This window comes from Phyllostomus discolor, chromosome 11 (assembly GCF_004126475.2).
Source record: "Phyllostomus discolor isolate MPI-MPIP mPhyDis1 chromosome 11, mPhyDis1.pri.v3, whole genome shotgun sequence".
NCBI classification, from domain to species: Eukaryota; Metazoa; Chordata; class Mammalia; order Chiroptera; family Phyllostomidae; genus Phyllostomus; species Phyllostomus discolor.
The window spans coordinates 20,534,982-20,556,788 of NC_040913.2; the positions used below are offsets into that span (position 1 = coordinate 20,534,982).

Genomic DNA, 21,807 nt, shown 5'->3' on the forward strand with positions numbered 1-21,807 from the left:
GAACGTGGTAAACACAGGCTTGTTTACGCATTGCAAGCTTTGCCTAATGTCTAATGCTTCGGGCAGTTCAGGATGGATCAACGTAGAATCTCATTACAGTCAGAAGGATGATGGAGATTGTTTCAGGAAAAGGGACCAGGTGATCCCAATGTGTATGAAATTCTCATTCATGGAACAACGTCCCCCTGTCCTTGGAATATGTTAAGAACACCTGGTTTTATATTGAATTGGGTAGGGCAAAGTTGAACAGCCAGACTGTGACGATGACACACACTGGGACAGTTGCTGAGATAAATGAATGAGGTGTCTTCCTATCTTTAGTATCTCTGTATCTCTATGAATGAGCTATTGATGAAGAAATGTGAACACAGTGCATAGGCCCTTAGGGGCGTGGCCCGGGGTAAATCATCAGAGGGCTGGGGAAAGTTGGGCTCTTACATTTCTTTCATTGTTAGAGGAGTTTTAGGTTTTCAGAAAAATTGAACAGAAAGTACAGAGAATTTGCATATATACCTCCCGTACCATAATTTCTTCTTTATTAATGTCTTGCACTGGTGTGGTTACAACTGCTGAATCAACATGGATACATTATGTTTAGCTAAAGAAGCTCACATTTTACCTTCTGGATTTACTCTGTATCATACAATTCTATGGGTTTTGCCAGTGCATGATGGCTCCAATTTTTGTCCAGCATATGGGCTAAATAATATAAGACTTTAGTAGAATGAGCAAGTGAGAAACTAATAAAATTAAAAAATCAATTTGTGCAATAAAATGGTTTAGGTTATGTAGATTGGTGCTGTCTTATTTAATAGGTTCGTACTTCCACTGTGATGTACTTATAAAAGTAGGTTTCTTAGTAAATGTTCACTTGTTATAATTGGGTAGTTGGGTTTATTTAAGTAAATGAATAAAGCTGATTATAAAACACTTTGGAAATATTTGCTAATAAGGACAGTATTGCCTTTACATTTAGTCAAAGATTTAATAACAAAAAGAAAAAATCATGTCACTCTTTCATATCCGCTAATTCCTGGGTATTCCAACACTTGAGACATGACTGGCCTACCGCTGGCTGTGTGATGCGGCACGTAGGGAGTATGTAAGGCAGACTAGCTACTGATGATCACTGTAAGTTCTCCACCATGGGAGGTGTTAAATCAAGTTATTATCCCTGGAAGTGGGAGAGATTCGGAAAAAAAGTAGCCATGTTTGCATAAGAAGTAGGTGAGGAAAATCGCTCTCTGGAGAGCATTACAGAGAGAAAGGAAGCAGAGATCCCCTAATGCAGCCTCTGAACCCGAGTCCCGAGTCCTTCTGCATCACCTGCCGCCCGTGGGCCCACAGCTTAGACCCGGAGCAGGAATGGGACACAGTCCTGGTTGGAGAGGCCTTCCCCACTGATGGGTGGCTGTAGTTGTTCAGAAGGTTTTTCTTAAGCTAGACCTGAACTTTTCCTCTAAATAACTTCTGCCTGTGGGCCCTAGGGTTGCCCTTTGGTGCTGGAAAGAATGCAGCTGTCACGCGCCTCTGGCAGTTCCCCTGCTGGGCTATTCTATCGTCTAGGTCAAAATTTTTAAAAAAATCTTGCTGTTATATTATTTTAGGATTTTCACAGCCTTGCTTACACTCCTGGAAATGACCCTTGCCTATTAAAATTACTCTTTTTTTCTTTCTTTCATGTTATTATTTGTGATAGGAACACTTAACATAAGACCTACCTGGTTACCAAATTTTTTTATAATGTATTGTTGTAGCCTTATGTTTCAATAATTGTTGTTCAAGTACAGTTTTCTGCCTCTTACCCCCAGCCCAGCCCACCCCCCAGCCCTCCCCACTTCCCTCCTGATTCCATCCCCCCTTTTATTGTCCATGTGTCCTTTATACTTGTTCCTGCAAACCCTTCCCCTTTTCCCCTAAAATTCCCTCCCCTCTCCCCTCTGGTGACTGTCAGCCTGTTCTCAATTTCAGTGTCTTTGTTTATATTTTGCTTGTTTGTTTGTTTTGTTCATTAGGTTCCTGTTAAAGGTGAGACCATATGGTATTTGTCTTTCACCTCCTGGCTTATTTTGCTTAGCATAATGCTTTCCAGTTCCATCCATGCTGTCACAAAGGGTAGGAGTTCCTTCTATCTTTCTTTCTGCTGCATAGAATTCCATTGTGTAAATGGACCACAGTCCTTTGATCCACTCATTTACTGATGGGCACCTAGGTTGCTTCCAACACTTGGCTATTGTAAATTGTGCTGCTATGAACATCCGGGTGCAAAGGTTCTTTTGGATTGGTGTTTCAGAATTCTTAGGATATAATCCTAGTAGTGGAATTGCTGGGTCAAAAGGCAGATCCATTTTTAGTTTTCTGAGAAAATTCCATACTGTTTTCCATAGTGGTTGTACCAGTCTGCAATCCCACCAACAGTGCACTAGGGTTTCCCTTTTCTCCACAACCTCTCCAACACTTGTTGTTTGTTGCTTTGTTTATGATGGCCATTCTGACTGGTGTGAAGTGGTATCTCATTGTGGTTTTAACTGTCATCTCTCTCATAGCTAGTGATCCTGAGTATCTTTTCATGTGTCTCTGGGCCCTCTTTATGTCTTCCTTGGAGAAGTGTCTGTTCAAGTCTTTTGCCCATTTTTTAATTGGGTTGCTTGTCTTCTTAGAGTGGAGTCTTGTGAGTTCTTTATATATTTTGGAGGTTGAACCCTTGTCTGAGGTATCATTGGCAAATATGTTTTCCCATTCAGTTGGTTCTCTTTTTATTTTAATACTGTTTTCTTTAGCTGTGCAGAAGCTTTTTATTTTTATAAGGTCCCATTTGTTTAGTCTTTCCTTTATGTCCCTTGCTCTAGGGGACATATCAGTGAAAATATTGCTGCATGGAATATCTGAAGTTTTCCTGCCTATGTTCTCCTCTAGGACTTGAATGGTGTCACAACTTATATTTCAATCTTTTATCCACCTTCAATTTATTTGTGTAGGTTACCAAAATTTTAAGTATGCAGCACAGTGTTGCTACCTGTAGGCTGTATGTTGCACTGCAGATCTCTAGGATATGCTCCGCTCGTATAACTGAATGGTTGTGTCCTTCTGCTAATGGGTCCTGTTTCTCCTCCCCAGCCCCCGCAACAACTATTCTGCCTTCTGCTTCTCTGACTTTGAGCACAACGGATTCCTCTCATCGGTGAGATCACGTAGTATTTGTCCTTCTGTGTCCGGCTTATTTCACTTAGCACAATGTCCTCCGGGCTCTTTCACTTCCCAAGTGGCTTGATTTCCATTCTTTCTTTTTCAGAGGCCGAATAATCTTCCATTGTGTGTATATACCACATTTTCTTTACTGGTTCACTGATGGATATTTAGACAATAAAAGCAAAAATAGACAAGTGGGGCTACATCAAACTACAGCTTCTGCACAGCAAAGGAAACGATCAACAAAATGAAAAGGCAACCTATGGAATAGAAGAAAATATTCACAAACCAAACAAATAACAAGGGGTTAGTATCCAAAATATAAAGGAACTCTTTTACTTCAATAGCAAATAAACAAAATGACTATAAAGTGAGTAAAGGAATTAAGAAGACATTTAGACCTTTCCCGAAGAAGACATACCAATGCCCAACAGGTACATAGTGCTCAACATCACCAATGATCAGGGAAATGCAAATTAAAACCACAATAAGATAGCACTTAAGATTGTGAGTTCTACAATAAAACATACCTAGATATTAGATGCAGTTTTACTATCAGTTTTTGTGTTTCTATTTTTGAATGTTCAACTTTCATCTGTAAAATGAAGGATTTCCCTTGAATAATTTCTAAGGTCCTTTCCAACTTTTACAAGCTAATTTTATTCAGGGTGTGTGTGTTCACGTACGTGTTACAGACATGCCATCTTGCTGGCTTTTGAGCTCGAAGTTGATGCAGAGTGCCAGAGCAGCTTTCATGTGAACTTCTGCTAAGCTGCACCTTAAGCAACCGCAGGACTTTACATGTATGCTCATTATGCCCTCTCTTGTTGTTTCTCTTTGTTGCTGAAGCCCCTGTGGATGATTTGAGCATTAATGCCATATTTGTTGGATTAGTGAGCTCACCAAGATCTATGTCATCAACACATTTTGTCAGCATGATTCTTACACATTCATTTAATGTTGATAAAAGTTCAGTTAGAGAGGGCCAGCACAGAATCTTGTTCCTAGCCCTTTCTCTACAGTTCAGCATTGTTCTGTTCATCCACAGTCTTTGAATAGTCCTGCCTTATCGCTACAGTGCATCCATCCAATTGATATTGTTACCCAACCTACATTTTTCTAGATTGTCCAAAAAGATATGAGTGAACTGTCAAATACTCTGCAAAAATATAATATTCTGTGTCTTCAGTATTACCACAGATGCATAAGATTACCAGTGCTGTCCAAGAAAGAAAGGTTTTTGATTGACCTGACTTAAAGTGAGCTCACACTATCTCCTAAAAATCAATTCATTGTCTTTCTCCTTTTTCCTTCTTTTTCTCCTTCTTTTCTCTCTTCTCCTCTCCTCTTCTCTGTCTTCTCTTCCCCCTCATAAAGCTCATAAGCAATCTATTTAATAATCCATTCTGGAATTTTTTGGAAAAAGAATGTCAAGTTTTCCAGTCACTCATTTCTGGGAACCCTTTATTCTCTGTCCTTGGAAAGCAGAACATTTGTGTGTCTCTCACTCGTGGGCAGAAAAGGCCAGTCCTTTAACGCTTCATTCATGTAGAGCCTAGAGACCAAAGACATGGAAAGGTACATGTGGGTGGGGAAAGGGACTTTGAAGGGGACCGGGCATTGTCAGTTTAGTCACAAAATGCTTCCTTCCTCTATGATCGCTTCATGCCTCTTTAATAGAGTCATTAATAAATGATGCATACTAGGCTAATTAATCATAGAGCATATCTTCATTCATAAGTGAGCATTTATGTACCCAATACAATGTACCCAAACACCTAGTTTCTCTCTACCCATGGCACTAAAAACAAAGAGTACCGGGTCCCCTCCACCCCCAAACTAACAAAGCTGAGAGCAGAACCACTCGTGGAGTTCCTCTGTTCACAGGCAGCTTGGATTCCACAAGCCTGTCTGAAAGCCCATTCGGTCCCAAGTGCAGAGTGACCAGGGTACAACTGCAATCGCAGGTGCTCTCCCACGAAGCATGACTATCATATCAGCTCTCACAGCTCACAGAGCTCTGGCGTCTTCCTGACAGACAGGCACCTTTCCCCAAAGGAGGCTGATTAGCCTGTAATAAAACACTGTTCGGAGAGTCTGACGGTTAGTGGTACGTGTCAACTTGGCTAGCCTATGGCCCATTTGTTTTGTCAAACACCAGGCTACTGTTGCTGTAAATGGTATATTGAAGATGTGGTTTACATTTACATTACCATATTTTGCCTTGTATAATGTGCACCCACATTTTGACCCAAACTCTTAGGAAAAAAATCTTTTGTTTTAATTTTTTAATTCAGTATTTTATTTTTATTAGAAACAAAACTGATTATCGTATTCCAGGGTATTATTTTGCATACAGATATTGTTATTGCTTTCTAGAGTTACACTTTTAATGCATAAGCATAAATAAAAGAATTAAAAACATTTATCATATTTTGCCAGGTATAATGTGCTCCAGAGGCACACCCATGTTTTTGGCCCAAACTTTCAGAAAAAGAATCTTTTAATTTTTAATTCAATTTTTTTATTCATTTATATTTAAATACTTGTTTTTTGTATTATAAAGGAATTTAACACTTATTTTTAACATATTATGGTACAAGAAATTTTATGTAACAAATAATTATAAAACACTAGAGCAGTTACAAAGTATTTCAGGTACTACCACATATAATGTGCATCCTTATTTTTTTCCTCAAAAATTTGGGCAAAAAAGTACATGTTTTACATGGCAGAATATGGCAGTTGGCTTTAAGTAAAGGAGATTATTCTTAATAATGTGGGTGGGCCACATCCAATCATTTGAAGGCCATAAAACAGACAAACAAACAAACAACACGCCCCGCCCCCCCAGGTTTCTCAGAGAAGAAGGAATTCCACCTGAGGACTGTAACATAGCAACCCTGCCTGCATTCTCAGCCTGCCTGCCTGCCTGCCCCACAGGTTTTGGACTCGACTTACACCTGGACTTTTGCCTGGATTTCCAGTCCGCGGGCACGCCCTGCAGATTTCAGGTTCAGCAGCCCTCACAATCAAGTGAGCCAGTTCCCTGAAACAAACCCCCCTCTGTGCACACGTGGGTGAATAGATATGGAGACCCATCCTCTTGGTTCTGTTCTTCTGGGGAACCCTGACTGACCCGGGAAGGTAACTTCCCTCCTCATGATGTTCACGCGTGACGTGTGGGACTGTCTGTGACTCTGGCCACTCACTCTGATACTGTGCAGGTTCTCGTGGGCAGGGACCTGTGGAGTCGTCCACGACTTCCCGCAAGGTCAGGCACGTAGCAGACGCTTCCTAAATATTAGACGGAATGCTGAATACAGTGTAAAGAGGAGCAAGACTTCTCTTGTACTGTTGACTGCTCTTCTAGTCACACCCGCCGCAGTGATGGAAAACGTCTGTTTCCTCTGCAGTGCGCACATGCGCTCTTCCTCTCGAGTGCCCGCTGCGGCCTGGGAGCCATGGGGAAACCGCACAGGCGCTGTTTCAGCCGGTGCTCTCGCTGCTCTGCTCTGTGTCAGGCTTGGTTCTTCATCCTCCCCTCCTCCAGGCCCCTGGGTTGGCAATAGCGAGGAAGTCACTCTCTTCCGATCCAAAGGCCCCTTACAATACCCATGGCCTTCACCGCACACCCCCCGCTCCGCCCCCACCCCAGGCTTTATCTCCCAGATGCCGCCAATGGCTGATCTTTTACTTAGAGATAAAACTAAACCATTTTAGTGACTGTCACTCAAGTTGCAAAGTCTGGGCTGAGAAGCAAACTCTGAAACTGAGAATTCCAAGCTGTCTGGATTTTGATTAAATCTTCCAACCAGAGAGTAAATGTGTGTTTGAAATGAATGACTATTGGGAAGAATGGGGGACTGCAAATGAAATGTCATTTACCTTGTCCATTTTAGGTACTACTGAAGAGATGCCGTCGACGAGAAAGAACAAGAAAGCTAGTGGAAGACCAAGGTCAGCACACGTGAGGAGGAATTGTGTGGGTTATAGAAGTGCAGGCACTATGGAAAACATTATGGAGGTTTCTCAAAGAACTAAAAGTAGAACTACCACGTGGCCCAGCAATTCCACTTCTGGGTATTTATTCAAAATAACAAAAACACTAATCTGAAAAGATATATGCACCCCTATGTTTATTGCAGCATTATTTACAATAGCCAAGATCTAGAAGCAACTTAGGTGTCCACTGATAGATGGATGGATACAGATACCGTTATATATATATAAATGGACTCTTACACAGCAATAAAAAAGACATGAAATTGGGTCTTTTGCAGTGACAGGGATGGGTCTAGAGGGCATTATGCTAAAGGAAATAAGTAAGTAGTATAAACATGAAGTTTAGCATACTTTGAGGCCATTTCCCTACTGTGGAAAATCATGCACATTTCTGCAGTTAACTGGAAAGCAAACTGGGGAGAGTTTTCCCTCTTAATTATATCACGTGCCAGCCACTAGGAAGCAAAATACTTTATATCATCTCATTCAGTCTCACAAGGGCCCATCAGAGTAGGTGCTTTTGCTCCATTTTACAATAAAGAGCAGAAGTTCAGAATATTTACATACATTTGCCCAATATTGTAGATTTTAAGTAACAAATCCAGGAGAAGAATAAAGGTTCATGTAACTCCGAAGTGTATGATTTTCTCATCTATACTTCATTGTAGGAAAAGAAACTTGTTTTCTAAAAAAAATCATATTAAGCAGTATAAATGTAAAGTGTAGCATAGTTTGAGGCCATTCCCCTACTGCGAAAAACCATGCACATTTCTGCTGTGACTGGCAGACCAGCTGGGGGAAGATAGTCTCCCCACCCCCTTAATTATATCAAACAAATGATCTTACAATTACATAAGAAGTCGCCCATTACGGTCTAGCCAGTGGCTTGGCTTCTTGTCCAAACCTCACAGTGAAAATATCCGCAGACTTTCTGGAACCACATATTAAAATCTCTGCAGTTGAATCAGCCTTTCTTCTTTCCCTGTAACCTAAACTCAATACTATTCAGCATATTGGAGAACTCCAGGGAGGAGATCTTTAGAGCCCAATGTCAAGAGGTGAATACCTGATAATCATCACCTTGGTTTCGCACTCACAAAAACCGGCTTTGTCCTAATCTATTCTCGGGCACATGGGGCGGCCCTGCAGTGAGGTGTCCTGTTTTACAGCCTTGTAAATAGAAATCGACCCAAACTTTGGCATAAGTAGAGTGGAATGATGTTCTTGTGCAGGCTGGCTCTGGAGAAAATTCCCGATCAGATATGCCAGGAACGGTGAGTGATTCTGACATCTTTCAAATAAGCATATAGTCTCCGAGGTAATTATTTTGAGTGACAGCCCTCATCTGAGGCGTTAAACTGAGTAGAAGTGATAGGGCTGCTCTAGAGCAGCGAGAGGACCGAAGGTGGAGTCAGAGAGCACCCATGAGCATCCCAGCTCACCCAGAGGCCCTCTTTGCAGTTTGGTGCTGCTGTAGAGGCGGCACAAGTCACCCGACCTTTCTGAGCTTCTTTCTTCACCAGGGACATTGCGATGGAATAATGCTTCCCGAAATTGTGCTAATCAAGTGCACCTGACAATATGAAAACCCTCAAGAGACTGAAGCACTAGAATAGAATGTGAGAACTCATTCACAGTTAACCTTTAAATTTAACATCACAATGTGAAACCAAGGCCTTCCGAGTCTCAGGAAACATCAGCGGTGTTAATAATTAGCCCTGGTCAGAAATTCCAGAATCCCCTGTGTGTATGAGGTCCAGTTTCTGTTGCGCTGGGTTTGCTATGTAAAGCCGTGAGTAGAATACATTTGTTCAATTTTACGAGCCCCAGAAGAGCAGTGTGTACTGCTGGCTTTTGAATCCTAGAAGCTAGATCTCAGCAATTTCCAACGACTCACTTTATCCTTGCCTGGAGTTAACGAGATCAGAGACACTGAGCAAACATACTAAAAACCCGGAGCCTTGCAAACCCTACTGGTATTTTAGAGAGCCAGAAGTAAAATCATATTTATCATGTGTAGGGCTGAGTCGGGTAGGAGAAGGACAATAGGGTGTCGGTTCTATGGGGGGGCTCAAATCTCTCCTTGGGGAGGGAGTCTCACTGGAGGCAGGACTGTGCCACCGACAGAAGGCAGAAACGAGAAGCAAAGACTCAACCCCTTCCTAGTCCTGGTTCTTCCACCGTGACCGATTTGAGTTTCTTGTTACTAATATTGTAGCAGGGGTGTCCAACCTTTTGGCATCTCTGGGCCACATTGGAAGAAGAGTTGTGTTGGGGCACACATTAAATACACGGACACTAATGAAAACTGATGAGCAAAAAAAAAGGTTTTAAGTAAATTTACGATTTTGTGTTGGGCCGCATTCGTAGCCATCCCGGGCGGTAAGTAGCCAGCAGCCCTTGGGGTGGACACCCTGCAGAGTGCACTGTCTGTAGAGCATAACCACGAGACGTGACAATATCCTTCTGCCCCTTAGTGCGCACAAACAGCCGTGTTATATCGGTCAAGTTACCTGAGCTCTGTTTGCCTTGGGTTCCTCATCTGTAAAGTGGGGAAAATAATAGAACCTATTTCTTAGTCCATGTAAAACACTTGATAGAAGTGAGAGGCTGTAAAACACAGTCTTTAAAAGCACAGATTTTAGAGTTGGGGTTCACATCTCAGCTCCAACATATTGTTTGCTCATTCAACCTTCTAAAAATTGGGCGGTTAACAGGACCAGCCTCACGGAGTCATGGCGCGGATGGAATGTGCCCATGCAGGCGTGGTTCCATCGGCAGGGCCGCCACAGTGGTGAATGCTACGTAAACGTTTGCCGTCATGTCATTAGCTGTTTCCTCAAAAAGCTTCGAATACTATTTATGCGAATATAGAAATAACAATTAAAAATTTCTAGCATTACTGGCTTTTGTTTTTCTGGTTCTATTAAGTATAACAACTATATAATAACATTGGGATTTTCTTTATTTTCTTTACCTAATATTTTGGCAATGTTACTCATATAACATTTTCTCTCTCTCTTTTGAAGATTAAAAATTGCCATACCTTTTACCAAAGCTTTACTAAGATTATTTTATCACCTGATTTACTTAAAACTAATGTTGTTTAATCTCTATGTATCTGATTCCTTTCTCCTTCTGACTGCAAAAGCCAGTGATGTTTAAAGCCTGCACACAGAACAAATTCACACATACTGGGAGGACAGTAAATTAACTGAATGTTTGTTTGGGACAATTTCTGAGTCTGTCTCTTCTTCCCTTTCCTCACAGCTCTCATTTGAATGTTTCTGCCATCCACTTATTCATGCAGTGTTTACTGAGCAGACTCGCCAGGCACCATGGTAGGTGGGTGGATGGTGGAAAATCATGACTCTGACACTTGAATGGTGTTTTACAGTCTACCGATCGTTTCCACATAAATTAATTCACTCCTCGGAGGCGCTCACTTCATTGCATCCTAGTTCTTCCTCCCTTTTAACGTTATATTTCCCCGAACCTTCCTCACTCTTTTGTCAAATCTTCAGTGTGCACAATATTCAGTAAGTGCATTGGGGGTGAGCTGAGCTAGGAAGCTGACTGGAAGGGAGGTAGCAGGTGGCGGAGGAGAAACCAATCAGGGGAGAACGCAGGTCCTGAGATGTTTCCTGTGCCCCACGCTTTAGGAGAAAAGTCAAAGCCCTGTCTCTTACTAAGAAAGTACAAAGAGATGACCACTAATGTGTCCATCACTGGAAGCTGATTGACACTAGACATAGGGCTAGTGGTTTCCCAAGCCCTCCCCCTCCTCTGATAATTAGCATATTTAACAAACTGAAGAAACTAAGGCATTGTTTTGTCCTGCTAAACAAACACTCAGGTACTCCAATCCTAGCATAAAGTTCCCAATTATATACACTGTAGCTCCTCTTGAATTTCGTGACACTGACCAGTAGGCAAAAAATAGAACACACATTAACCAGAAAATTATTCCTTTAGTCTCTATCACCTGTTTCATTCACTATTATGCTTCCCAGACTTCTGTGAGGAAATACCATTGGCTTCCTGCAGTGGGCGAGCTTATGGGGGGTGGATGTTATGCCCGGTGGCTGAGAAGGAAGGTGGTATGCTGCTTGGGGCTAGGCATGCAGTATCGCTCACATTTGAGCTTGTACTGACCCCTTCAAGGGCACTTTGAAGATTCACAGGATACCAGCAGATGATACACTAAATAAACTTCCAGAGGAAGATGTGCCAAGCTCATTTCTACCCCAGACCCCCTTCACCTGTGCTTTGCTCTCTGCAGGGAATGCTCTTCCTCCAGAACTTCCCATGGCTCTCTCCTTCTCATTATTCTGCTCTATGTCACTTTCATGGAGAGGCCTTCCCAGCCAGCCTACCTATAAAGCAGTGTCCCCACACTCAGTCCCTCTATGTCATTTCACAATTTTATATGCTTCATTGCATCTCTCTCTACCCAAAGTGAACTTACTTATGTACATATTCATTATCTGTCTCTCTCACAAATCTCTAAGCTCCCAGAAGGCAGAGATTATTTTTTAACACAAAGCCTAGAACATAGTAATAGACCGGTAATAAACAATGGTGGAATGAACGAGTAACCAACAGATATCTCCCAGAAGCCTATTATACGCCAGTTCTGTGTAGGCACGGGGCTGTGCAGCTGTCCCCCCACCTACCCTGCCACCCATGGAGGGTGTGTTCCCAGACCTCCAGTGGATGTCTGAAACCACACCCTACATACTCCTATATTGCTTTTTCTTAGTACACATAGTAAAGTTTAATTTATAAATGAGGCACAGTAAGAGGTTAGCAACACTAACCGACAATAAAATGGAACAATGATAAGAACACACTGTGATGAAAGTTATGTGGATGTGGTCTCCCTCAAAAGCATCTTATTCCACTCTACTCACCCTTCTGATGGTGATGATGTGAGATGATGAAATGCCTCAGCAAATGGAGAATTTTCACCTTTGCACTACCAGAAACAACGCTTTATGGTTTCTCTTTGGCGTGTCCAGGTTGCGCACATGGCTCCTCTCACACTGTGGGGCCGGCCATTCCTAAGTAAAGTACAGGTTCCGTGAACACCAGCACTGCGGCAGCTCCACAGCCTGGTGACTGAACTGGCTACTAAGTGACAAGCAGGTGGAAGTGAACACCAAGTGAAGATTCTGGCTGGACAAAGGGATGATTCATGCCTGGGTGGGATGGAGTGGGAAGGTTCCGGATTTCATTGCACTCAGAATGGCTCGAAATCTAAAACTTGTGAATTTGTTTATTTCTGGAATGTTCCATGTAAATTTTTTCAAACTGAAACCATGGAAAAACCAAATGGTAGACAAGGGGGGGGCACTGTAGTAATGAAGCAAAAAGACCCACATCTCTGAATTCTTGGAGTTTATATCCGAATGCAGGGAGAAACAGTGAATACACAAAGCAGAGAAAGGGAAGCTGGGTTGTGCTACATTGAACAGGGTGACCGAGGGTGAGTCTTGCAGTGGAGGCCTGAACAAGGTGAGAGGGAGGCACCTGAACAAGATGAGGAAGCTAAGAGGGGCAAGGGGAAATTAGCCTGTTAGCAAAGGGGACGGGAAGCGCAAAGGCCCTGAGAAAAGGGGGAGGATAATGTGGCTGAAACCAGGGAGCTCCTGAGAAAGGGGAGGGACTGGGTCTGAGAGGTCCCAGGGCGAGGCTCCCAGCATGCAGCCCTGTAGCTCCAGACAGGACTTTGGTTTTTACCCTGCTATCAGCTGGGAAGCCGTGGAGGAGCAGTGAGCAGAGTGAGATGATCTGACTCAGGTTACAATAGGACCCCTCTTCTTGTTCTGGTGATAACAAAAGTGGGGGCGGGGGAACTGTAGGAGGCAAAGGTGGAAGCAGTTAGGAGACGGATGCACTATCCAAGGGTCCAGGGTGGTGGCAGGGAGCTGATGGAGCATGTTAATGGTTTGGAACTGTTCTGCAGGCAGAACTGAGAGAAGTTGCTGATACAACGAGCAAACTAATGATATAAAAAATATGTGCACAATTGGTACGAAGAAGGCTTTTCCTGGATTTATAGAAAAGAGACTGGTTGTGCCAAGCCTGTGACACTGATATAATAAATAGTGGCACAACTGCCTGGAAATTTGGCTTTGGACCTTGGAACTTTTGTGCCATGTATTATTGCAAAGAGCAAACAAAACCCAGTGGCCAAATACATTCGGTATCGAAAGCTGTACTTGCAATTAAATGAGCCGGGTTGGGGCTTGATCTTATTTCGGCACACTGACACGTACGAGATCATTGTTCTGCAGACATACACACTTCCAAGTAAAAACGACACTTACCCATGAGGAGACTGTAAAGCCCATTGGGCAGTCACCCGAAAGGGTCACCATCACCATCAAGAACAAAGGCCTGGCCTGGTTTGTCCTGACTGAAGCTCTGGACTGCCAGCTGATCTGGTAACTGCTCAGACTTCTGACCCTTTGCCTACCAGGGTACAATGAAAGCTGCCTCCAAGCTTATTCAACCTTGCATTCTTCACTACCTGGGAAACAGCAGGTGCATAACAAATATTCCTTGACCTGATGGTTTCTTAACATCCTTCACTACCCTCTTTTGTGCCCACTTTCTGCGGTGCTCAGGAATATTTTATTTCATTTACCAAAGTCAGAGATCGAATAATCACTCACAAATAAGAGATTTCATAGTGTGTCGCATACCAGGCAGGCATGTGGAAGGCGCAATCTCAGGGTCCCGCCCTCTTGGTAAACCAGGGAAGCCTTCCTGGGGGAGGGGGAGTTCTCTAGGCTGCCATGTGACAGGTGAATGTGAATGTGGAAGTAGCAGAATGTGGGGGAATGTGAACATGGAGGTAGCAGACGCGAGAGGGACTTCAAATGCAAGGTTCTGAAACTGGAGGGAACCTGAAAAGGACTGAACGGGACCCAGGCGCACAGGATAGTGGGGGCGCTGCGACCTTTGAGAGGATAAACACACAGGGGCTGAAAGGTGAGTTTTGTAAACTACGTTAGACACACAAACCCTCCGAGTTTTATGGCGCGATTCGTCAGGGGCTGAGGGGGACCCGGAGACAAAGCATGCTCTTCCGTCTCATGATACTCCCGCAGCCTGGGGTAAGAGGCCGCGTGGGCTGCTTTCCTGGAGAACCACCACGAAGTCGCTCCTTTATCTCGCTGAAGTTCCCCATTGCCACTTCAGTTTATTTCCTCCAATTTTGAGGTCTCCCAACCACTGAGCTTGCCTCTTGACTCACAAAGTAAACTTTTGGAGAGCATACTCTGGCAGGATACCGAGGTTAGCTTTCCGTTTCTAGGGGCTTTTCGTGGCCACTCTTCAATGCGAATAAAATGTGGCTGCCTCTGGGCTGGGGCGGCCCTATGGTCTCTCCAGATGTTTTGTCTCCCTCTGGAACTTTCAGCAACACAACTGCCCAGGGTAGTGCCTCAATTCCAGTGTTTACTGCAGCCAGTTCCCACTTCCGCCCCCTCCACCCCGCACCGGGCGCGGAAACCCGGGAAGTTTACGTTCTTCTTTCAGAGTCCCCGGGGACCAGGTGGGATTAGGAGGAAAAGGGGGTACAGAGGCAACTCGTCCAAAGACGGCTCGTCTTCTGAAGCCCCTGTCCCAGGCTCTGGCCACTTTGGGAGAGAAAAAAAGTTGAGCTGGAGTAGGAAGGGGCAGGAGCGCGGGGCGAGGAGGGGGTGAAAGCGGGTTGTAGGGTCGCCCACGGAGCGCGCGGTCTGGGTGGAGCCAGCGGAGGGGCGCGGCGTCAGCTTTCAAGATGCAAATCGATTCCCCGCTCCCCCGTCCCCCTCCCGCCCAGGGAGCGAGGCTCCGCCGCTTTGCAGCCGCCCACGCCTCCTGCGCGCCGCGGCGCCTTAGCGGGCGGCTCTACTTAAGCCGCGCGCGGGCCGCGACCCGGCACTCGCCTGGAGCGCGCGGGCGAGGCGGGCGGAGCGTAACGGGACTCTCCGGGAGCAAAGCGGCGCGCTCGCACCGCTCGGCTCCTGGGCCTCCTGGACACGGAGGCGGCGGCGGCCGGATCGCAGCGCTGAGCGAGCGTCCGGGAAAGGCGACCGCAGCCCCGGTGTGCGGCCCCACTCCCTGTCGCTACCCCAGCTCGGCCACCCCTTAACCATGGCTCTGGCTGACAGCACCCGTGGATTACCCAACGGGGGCGGCGGGGGCGGTAGCGGCTCCTCGTCCTCCTCCACGGAGCCGCCGCTCTTCCCCGATATCGTGGAGCTGAACGTTGGGGGCCAGGTGTATGTGACTCGGCGCTGCACGGTGGTGTCCGTGCCCGAGTCGCTGCTCTGGCGCATGTTCACGCAGCAGCAGCCGCAGGAGCTGGCCCGGGACAGCAAAGGCCGCTTCTTTCTGGACCGAGACGGCTTCCTCTTCCGTTACATCCTGGATTACCTGCGGGACTTGCAGCTCGTGCTACCCGACTACTTCCCCGAGCGCAGCCGGCTGCAGCGTGAGGCCGAGTACTTCGAGCTGCCCGAACTCGTGCGCCGCCTTGGGGAGCCCCAGCAGCCTGGCCCCGGGCCACCACCGCACCCCAGGCGCGGGGTGCAAAAGGAGGGCTCGCTGGGAGACGAGCTGCTGTCGCTCGGCTACGCGGAGCCGGAGCAGCAGGAAGGCGCCTCCGCCGGAGCGCCGTCGCCCACGCTGGAGCTGGCGAGCCGCAGCCCGTCCGGGGGCGCAGCGGGTCCGCTGCTCACGCCGTCCCAGTCGTTGGACGGGAGCCGACGCTCGGGCTACATCACCATCGGCTATCGCGGCTCCTACACTATTGGGCGGGACGCGCAGGCGGACGCCAAGTTCCGGCGAGTGGCGCGCATCACCGTGTGCGGCAAGACCTCGCTGGCCAAGGAAGTGTTCGGGGACACCCTGAACGAGAGCCGGGACCCCGACCGACCTCCGGAGCGCTACACCTCGCGCTATTACCTCAAGTTCAACTTCCTGGAGCAGGCTTTCGACAAGCTGTCCGAGTCGGGCTTCCACATGGTGGCGTGCAGTTCCACTGGCACCTGCGCCTTCGCCAGCGCCGACCAGAGTGAGGACAAGATCTGGACCAGCTACACCGAGTACGTCTTCTGCAGGGAGTGAGCTCCCCAGACCCCCTCGCGACTCCAGCGCACCCATTCCCCTTTCTTCCTACCCAGGAGAGGATTATAGATCTCCCCTTCCACCCCTTGCCCTCTTATTCCCCTGGCCCCCACCTCCAATAGCTGCGCTGGTCCCCCTTGTCCCCACTTGAGAACTTGGAGCCGCAAAGCCTTTTGGCTTTTTCTTTTGTCTTCTTTGGACCCCACTAACCGAGAGGGCCCGGATGTACCCGGTCCACCCTATGCTTCCTCTGGCCCCTCCCTCTCCCGAATTATCCTTCAGTCTGGAGCTAGTGGGGTAGTGTGGCGCCAAGTCACCAAGTACCTGGGAATGACTGAATTGTTCAGAACCTGGTTGGATCCTGTCCAGTGCGTGGAAGATTTCCTTGAAATCTTCTCCAGCACTTCGGACTCATTCGAGGTTAAAGAGATCGGAACTGATAATGCTGGGAAGAGTGGTTTTGGCCCTCTGGAGAAGTAGGGTTTTAGAAGGCTGGATGGAACACTCGACCTGGAATTGGGATCCCACGGAGGCAGTTCAGTGACTATAAATGAATAAAGTTTGGAAAAGTTACAGGTACATGTAGGAGAAGAATCTAGTGCTGGCACAATGAAGGATCATATCTTCTCCATGCAGAAATAAAGGTCTTCGCCTGTGGCTGAAACTTGGAGAAAGTTACCTCCCGCCTGAGGAGGCACCCTTTTCCCTCTGCTCACTGCCAGAAGCCCTTGGTTGGCCTGGTTGACTTAGCAGCTGTTGGCAGGCAAGAGGGAGGAAGAGCCCTGCCGCTGCCAGGGGCCGGGCAGCCCAACTCACCGAGGTTTCCGGGGAAGGCAGCCAGCAGTGACGACATGGAGCTGGGTAGTAGTGCACGTCGTGGGGGTTAGGAGAGCCCAATTATTCTTGCAGTGAATAGCGGTAGGACCTTAGCTCTTAAGACTTGGGGGGTGGGTGGGAGGGAGGAAGGAAGGCAGAGTGGGTGGGAAGGGAGGAACAGACACGCTCATTTATTATTTGAAAGTTGGAAGTTTGTACCATCCCTTTGAGTACATGCACATTAAAAAAGGTAGTACGCGAAAACCACACAAAGCATTTTATAAAGATTAATAGCATCTACTCTTTAGTGGCAGTTTATTGAACTGTTTTGAGTCCTAAACTTAGAAGTTGCTAATACTTATATAACCTAACCAAAGAGTTACCCAGTAGGGTTTTAGTTTTTGAACTTTATTTTCTTGTTGATTATGAATCCTGAATTAAAACTCTATTTACTTGAGCAAAACATATATTTGATTTTGGTTACTTACACTTAAGGTCTCTTATTAAAAAACCCTCATTTTTCTCCAAGCCCAGTCCATGTGGACTTCTGGGCAGATCTGAAAACCAGAAAATGCCACTTCTTTCATGCAGATTATTTGAAGTTAGGGTGGAATCTTTTTGAGTGACAGAGCTGCAGAGAAATAGGAGCACCCACGGCTGCCCACCTGTAGAGAGCCGTAAAATGGAGTCTCTCAAACTGAGGACCAGTAGTTAAAAGTGAGTTGAGCAATACAGGGGTGTTCAGGGTGACACAGCTGAAGCAGAAGGAGACCTGGTTGCCTTATGCCTTCCCCGTAACACGGAATAAATCCCCACTGCACATTGTTATCTGTCCCGTGAGTGACAGGAAGTGAGTCCTTATCTTTCCTGCTCTGAGGCTCCTTTGAATACTCTATGATGACGGGATATTTTTTCATTTGTTTCAGCATTTTTCTCTGGAGTATGTTTTTAAAGATTTTGTAAGAATGTCTTTTCGGTGTTTAAATTAGCGCTGTTTTTCCTTCTTTTTAAAAATGAATCTTGTACTGTATCTACCTATGTCCATAACAGATGTTAAGAATTGGAACAGTTTTGTTCTTAGACTCATGTGGTCCAATCTGTATATACCATATATAAACATTTTACACGAATCATTTAGTTTTTTAATTCACTCACTAATGCTGTGTAATTTCCTATATTTGCCCCCACTAACTTGCATCAGATGGTGTTTATACTAAAGCAACATGTTTTGATGAGTTTCTTACATCCTTATCTATGGGGACATTGGGTTAGGAAAAAATACATAAATTATAAAACTGATTGCTCCATCCTTTTTTTTTTTTGCTTGGATATTAGTTGTATACTAATAATATGTTGATTAACTGTCTATTTAAATCAAGGTACCTGTATGTTTAATCCACTACTTTTTTTTTTAGAGAAAGATTTGAGGTCTTTTATTGTAGCTGCATTTTTAGAAAAGTCAAGTTAGTTTTGCATACAAAGACTGTAATCATACAGGAAGTGGAAGTAGAAATCCAGGAAGCTGTGCTTGCTTTAGTGTTGAGTGTGTCCTCAGGCTAGGTAATGCATCAGAACTCATCTCTGTTTCAGGCCCGGAACGATGTAGGAATGTTGCTCACAGGCCGAAAGAGAGTGCCACAGAGACTTCTCTGCCCACATGGTACTCTGTTGGATTGCTCAATAAAAATCACGTAATTGAGAACATCTTAGAGGGCCAGATCAAAGCCACCAACATATGGCAAGACTCTGAGGTTCTGATTTGCCTTGTAAAATCGGCACAACTCCAGGAGTAATTCAAAACTGCTCAAGTTTTGTCTCTGCCACGTCAGTCATAAATTTCATCTTGTAAAACTTTGAGTTGAACTATTTCATACACAGTTTACCCCGCCCTGCATCTTTGCTGTCCTGCAATGCTTCTCTGACCCCTTTCATTATCTGGAAGACTGGGAGTTTAGTGGTTAGAGACAGGAAAGCAACATCTTTTTCTAGGGATGACCGTCCCCTATAAAGTTGGAAGTAGATACTGGAACACAATTTACTTTTAGCCCAAAGTAAGGGCTGGGTGGGGGACTCATTGTACACTGGGTAGAGAGTGTAACTGAGCAAGGCGACTTGTCGTGGGCACTTGTGGGGCCCTCCCCTCCATGTGCTTCGGGCCAGAGCAGGACCTTAGGTGGTCTACAGGGTGGGCTGGAGTGTGCGTCAGTTGTCACCTATGAGCTTGGATGGGATATTGAGGGCATTTGAACAAACCCTGTGAAGATACCATCCAAATAACTTGGGAGAATGTCATGGGTTATTCAGATAATTATGACTGCATTAACCTGGCTCAGTGGAGCACACATTTATATATGTAATGGCTCTAATTACCATCTGATTCTTAAATACAATTGATTGACATTAGACTTTAATAACACTGAATTTTTTAAATAAATAATTATTGGTGGTGGTTAAGAAACCAGGTACCATGTTTAATGCTTTTGTGCCAAGTGTTTGCCACACTGTCTGTTTTTAATACATGTGGAACATGGACCCTGTTCCTTCTAACTGTTCAAATTATACATTGCGGAAAATACTCCTTGAAGGTGTGAGACTTTAAAGTGTTTTCTCCTTCAGCATTGTTTTTATTCTTGTGCTTCTTATTTGACTTTCTGCATTGATGGCAAAGTGATAACTTAATATAAGCCAAGTCTGTCTTCTCTTTCAAGCCAGCACCATATATACGGGGGCTGTTGCTTCTCTGAGGAAATGTGTAACCTGTGACTTCCAGACAGAGTGGGCAACAGGGGGTGCTCCAAACATGGTCCAATTTTCATTGGAGTTTTCTAGGGAATGTTATTATTACATTGAAGCCATGTAAGGTGAAGCTTTGATAATTTCTTACTTTTTAAATTATAGTAAACTCTACTATTCAAATGTTTTTGTATTCCATATGAAAAATGCCAAATTATAGTGCAGGTATTTAGAATATATTGACTGGAGGGGCTGAATTCCTGAAGAATTTCTTTTACAGTCTAAATCATAAATGCTTTTCTCAGTTGACTTAAATTTCTAAAATAGTAAACTGAATGTTTGTATTGTAGCCCTACCAGAGTAAATCCTTTCGAATTTTGTTTTTTGGGGATTTTTTTCCTTTACTATAACCCAGTTAAAAACTGGATTAGTTTTCTTAGATGACCGAATCTGTCTCTTGAGAAATAAGTAAAATAGTCTTGTGTTTCCAGGGACAATAGCACCTGAAACAGGGTTTTGCAGAGCTGGGAACAGTTTATGTTGAAGTGACCTTTTCTTTGCCATAAGTTTGGGTAATAAAAATATAAAAATATTAACATTTGCAGATTTAGATTTTCTACTGGGACCCTTGAAATTTGTAAGAAATTCAACCAGACTGTCTACATTAGAGTATAATCTTTCATGGTAGGAAAATGGACTACTTTGACCAAGAATTCTTGTCACCTTATACATTTTGTGATTTTTTTCCCCAACCCAAGTTTTTTTTATTTTATATGTGTTTTGACATATATAAACATTAAGTGTAATGTAAATTATTATACAACTGTCTTTGTGACTTTATAGGCAGGCAGATTTTGTTATTGGTATTGGATACAAATGATGATAACTCATTTGTGACCACACACAAACAGTATTAGTGACATTTAATGACAAAAGGTTAAAACATTCATCATGGATGTTAATTTTGAAGATGTCAATTATGTGTTATTTAAAAATTTCCAGGCATCTGAAAAACTCTTAGCTGCTAAATAATGTAGGATTCCCACAGAGCTATCTGGAATTGTGAGATAGTTGGAAATATTGTCTTTTCATATCATTGGGCCTTTTCTCAAAATAGAAGGGGAAAGGAAGAAAAGTTAATTACAAAATTATCAGGCTTTTCTAATGAGACAGAAAGCCAAGAAAAAAAAAATCCCTCTATATTTAAAAAAAGGCGCTGATGAAGTCTTTTTAGACATGCCCAAACTTTAGATGAGAATTTCTTCACCCATCTGAATGCTCTAGAGATTTTGTCCGTCCTGCTCATGACCAGTTGTACAGCAGGAAGACTCGATACTGTTTTCCTCCCTGTGTGTGCAGTAATGAATCATTGATTATGTGACTTGTTATGTATTCTATTAAACACTAAAGAATAAAACATTCACTCCTTGAATTGTTCCTCTTGGCTCCTGGGTATCGACTGTCCTCAGCACTGGTCTGATTTCATTTAAGGGGTTCTCCGAATGCTGGGAATGCGCCCTGAATTGTTGTGGGGCTACTGATGAGCATCATACCATCAGAAGAACTCACTGTCTAATTGGCCAGCTGGGCCAGCAGTGAGCAAGCTGTTCCCACACAGCTCACTGTCCAGAACGCCTGTTGTCACGGCGGTTTGGCACTCAATGTGGAGGTAAAGGTTTTCACAAACGTTTTCTCTGACCTCAGTCTTTGCAGCACAGGTGAAGTATTTTGAGCTTTGAACATGGCATGTAGGTAGAGATGACCTACCTCTTAAAGGTTGTAGGGAAAAGGAAATAGAAGTTGTGGGGTAGGCCGTTATTAAAATTATAGTTTATGAAGGTAAAGTGCTAAAGAAGGCTGTGGGAGGGTCTGCATTCTGGAAATAGGGGCTCTTTCCTGAATCATCTCCAGTCACTGATGTCCCTCCTTTCCGAAGAAAGC

At 44.5% G+C, this 21,807-nt stretch overlaps 1 protein-coding gene across 1 annotated transcript; it reads left to right on the plus strand.

Moving 5' to 3' along the window:
- Window positions 1-15,161: 15,161 nt before the first annotated feature.
- Window positions 15,162-21,302, plus strand: KCTD12 (potassium channel tetramerization domain containing 12). The gene has a single exon (XM_036011271.1). It carries the CDS (start codon window positions 15,343-15,345, stop codon window positions 16,315-16,317), a length of 975 nt encoding a protein of 324 aa, XP_035867164.1. The 5' UTR covers window positions 15,162-15,342; the 3' UTR covers window positions 16,318-21,302.
- The last annotated feature ends 505 nt before the right edge of the window (window positions 21,303-21,807 follow it).